The following is a 4019-nucleotide window of genomic DNA, read 5'->3' as shown; positions in this document are numbered from 1 at the left end:
TCCCGTAAAGATTTACACCCTCGGAAACCCTGTACAGGGTCGCTATGGGTCGGACCCGACTCGATGGCACTTAACAACAACAACAACAACATTTGATACATAGATTTTATACAAAAAATGAGTCTTTATTAAGGCTGCTTATGTACAAACAGACACCTCATGGGATTTGGTTCCTTGGTTTGGGAGGTTCATGGTTATACTTTCATGTGACATCACAGTTAATTGGCCTCATAATGCTCTTCGAGCTTCTGTTCTATATCTTACTTTTGTGTAGTGACTGAAGTCTTACACAGTTGCAAGAGTCTTCCAAGGCACATTCACCTGGAACAATAGAAGAAGAAGGAGAGTCAGCAATAGAATATTCATAAACCACTGCTCCTCTGCGGGATGGTCCCAGCTGCCATTACTCAATATCTTCATCAAAGATCCCTGATCAAAAGGGAGAAAGTATAGAGTAGAATTTCAAATTTTCATGAACTCTAGGAATTTTGGCTATGGGGGATAGCTAAACCCCTCAAACTATTGCTGTGATGTAATCTCTAAATCTTAAACCAAAAAATATCCCTTGACATCTTCATAAAACCAAGCAACAGTATAAGCCTACACTCTTTTGAGATCACAATTATGGGATCAAATTGACAATAGAAATCTGAACAATTAGTTAGGAACCTGAGGGAGCAATGAGTGTGTGTTAGTGAGGGCAACAATGGTTGCACAAGAGGAAGAATGTAATCAATGTCCCTAAATTAAATATGCAAAAACTATTGAATTGGTGTATGTTTTGCTTTGTAAATTCTCAACAGCAATAACAAAATAAATAATTTAAGAAAAAGAATAGCCATAATCAGAAAAGTAATATGTGTTTTATTTCTCCAATGTCCTTCATTCAATGTATATTAGTAACACTCAACACATTTTTTAAATGCTTCATCAATTGTTTTAGGTGTCTTCAAGATTAACCCCTTAATCACACTAAAACTTTTATTGCTGTTGTTGTTAAGATCCATTGAGTAGGTTACATACAATTCATAAGGACCCTGTACAAGATTATCAAGGAGTGTCTGGTGGGTTTGGACTAACAACTTTGCAGTTAGTAGTCCAGTGTTTAGTAGTCTTGCAGTTAGTAGTCTATAGCTTAGTACAAAATAACAGTAGTACAAAAAACGCCATATTTTGTTTAGAATTTTACAGTTTTGGCTAACTTAGTGACTTTCCAGAGAAGCTCATTACTTTGTGGAAGAGCAAAGTCATAAAGGGAGAATCCAGAAAATCATATATTCACAATTAGGGGATCATGACATGCCTCCTTTATTTATGTAAAAATCATTTTATACTAATAATGTTAACATTGTTCAATGCTTCAAACCTAGGCTCACAGTTTTCACATAAAGTTTGAATTTGTAAATAATGCTGTTTGTAATATTATGAATGATGAACAGATATGCTTTTAGAAAGTACAAGAGTGAAGGCAGAAGAAGAAAAGTCATATTTGGTAAATGAGTAGAATATGTTGGGAAATAAGAGGTCAGGTTCCGTCTGGGCAAATGTCAAGGGCCAATCGAATATGTCAATTAGTGCTTGTGGGGAGGAACCAGGATCTGTCTGTGACCTCAATCATAAATCTATACTGAAATCATGCAACTTTGTCAAGTTTTTAATAATGTTCTTATCTGTATGAAAGTTTGATTAGATCAATCATACATATCTCATGCTGTCATGAGAATTGAAATAATTGATATAGAGAAACTAGTAGATTTTATGATATGCAATTAGTATTCAGTGATAGGCCAATGCTGTTATCTTCTTATATTCTCTACTTTTCTTCCTAATATTTCCATATTTTATATGCATTTTGAGTCTTAAGACAAAACATCAATATTTAAGTTTACTGAATTATAAGTGTTGTTGTTGTTGTTGTTATGAGTCTGGAGTCGCTTCTGACTCACAGCGACCCTGTACAGGGTTTCTGAGGCTGTAAATCTTTATGGGAGCAGAAAGCCTCATCTTTCTCCCACAGAACAGCTAGTAGTTTCAAACTGCTGACCTTGAGATTAGCAGCCCTATTCGTATTAGACTATTTAAGTATTAGAAAATATGCTTTCAGCAAACAAGAAGGTAATCATAGTGCAAAGTTGAAACAACTTCATTATACATAATTTATAAAAAATGGATCCAATTTTTTATTATTATTGTATCTCATTGGAATTATCTAGTCAGAGTTTAAAAAAAGTGCATAGTTTTTGACTTTGAGAATACAATGACTTTTTCCTCTCCCTGGAAATATATTTTAATCCTGAAATAAATATTTCACCTTGTTTTAACAATCTGGAGATTACATAGAATTATTAACTTGGGAAATAATTGTTGTTGTCATTAAGTGTCATCGAATCGGTTCTGACTCATAGTGATCCTGTATAGGGTTTTCAAGAATCAACTGGTGGGTTTGAACCACTGACCTTGTAGTCCGGTGCTTACCCTACAGTGTCACACCAAGACTCCTGGAAATAACTAACCATCCTAAAGTAAAATCATTCAACTTGATTTGTCCATTTCAGCAACTCTGGACACTAAGTTGATCCTCTCTATATTTGCAGCTAAGATCTGATTTAGACAATGGAAACAACTCTTTCCGGTACAAGCTGTTGGGAGATGGAGCTGGGAGTATTTTTGTCATTGACGAAAGATCAGGTGATATATATGCTGTTCAGAAGCTTAATAGAGAGGAACGTTCCCTCTACACTCTGAGAGCTCAGGTGATAGACGCCACCACTGGACGCGCTGTGGAACCAGAGTCTGAATTTGTCATCAGAGTTTCAGATATCAATGACAATGAACCCAAGTTCCTGAATGAACCTTATAAAGCCATTGTACCAGAGATGTCACCAGAAGGTATTGCCTATTAATTTATATCAGATCTATGTTAACAATGAAAGCAGATTTTAAATGTTCAAGGTTTTTTTTTTTTTTTTTTTTTTTTTTTAGATACAAATGACTTAAAGTTCTGTCTTAATCCTTCCTTGCACAAGAATGTTTGAGGAAAATATTTGTAAAGTAAATTATTTGTTAAACGTGATACTATCAAATATTTTTGCTAGTTAAATGTCACCCAGTCTTTAAAGCAATAGATAGGTTAAACATGTATTTGAGTGTGTTGCATAGATGTTTAGCTCATTGACTTACTGATACCTTACATTTAAGAGATTATATTCCCAAACAAAAATTATTGTCTATTTTCATAAAGACAAATAAGATAATGGTAGATGATATATACCTGAGAAAGAAAAGACAATCTGTAAGATAACCAAAAAATATGACATGAAGACCCAAAACTAAACAAGATGAATGGACATGATTTTTTGTTTTTCTTCATTTTCAAGCTCCTTATCAAAACTCAGTGGTATTTTATTAACACTTTAAACGTGATACCTATAGGTCTGGTGGTGGTGGTGGTTGTGTGCCATGGAGTCAGTTCTGCCTCATAACGACCCTATGTAGGGTTTCTGAGGCTGTAAGTCTTTACCAGAGCAGAAAGCCTCATCTTTCTCTAGCGGAACCGATGGTAGTTTTGAACTGCTGACCATGAGGTTAGCAGTCTGACTCGTAACCACTACACTACCAGAGTTCCTTATACATCAGAGTGTTTTCTAAAATATGTAAGAACTGACTACTCTTGAAATAAAATATGCCTTCCCATAGAGGGAAACTGTGCCTGTACAAAATGGTCCCTCGTTGTCTGAATGTTCACTTGCCTTTGAATGTCTCTGTGCACCTATTTTATCCTTTGCAGAGCAACCTGTGTAAATATTTTATTGTCTGTTATTTCGGAGCCAATTACTATATATGGGTCTGTACGGTGAATTTAGATTTGGTTTGGAAATGCATATTTAAAGATGTCAATCAGGAAAAAAAAAGGTTACATTTAATATATTAATCTACAAATTAATTGTTGCTTATTTAACATGCATTTATTTTCAATAGTGCTGGGCTTACAGGGATTGTACCTATATTCGAGAGATGAT

The 4019-nt window shown here is 34.7% G+C and overlaps 1 protein-coding gene across 1 annotated transcript in view; it reads left to right on the top strand.

Annotated features, from left to right (window-relative positions):
• Positions 1-2903, top strand: part of LOC102826123 (cadherin-19-like) — a 10036-nt gene extending 7133 nt beyond the window's left edge. The window contains exon 2 of the mRNA XM_006878051.1: positions 2595-2903. Within this exon, the coding sequence (XP_006878113.1) occupies positions 2595-2903 (309 nt within the window). The remainder of the gene's footprint in view (positions 1-2594) is intronic.
• Positions 2904-4019: the final 1116 nt, after the last annotated feature.

This window comes from Chrysochloris asiatica, unplaced genomic scaffold, assembly GCF_000296735.1.
Source record: "Chrysochloris asiatica unplaced genomic scaffold, ChrAsi1.0 scaffold01701, whole genome shotgun sequence".
Taxonomy (NCBI): Eukaryota; Metazoa; Chordata; class Mammalia; order Afrosoricida; family Chrysochloridae; genus Chrysochloris; species Chrysochloris asiatica.
This window is presented reverse-complemented; position numbering and strand designations above follow the sequence as displayed.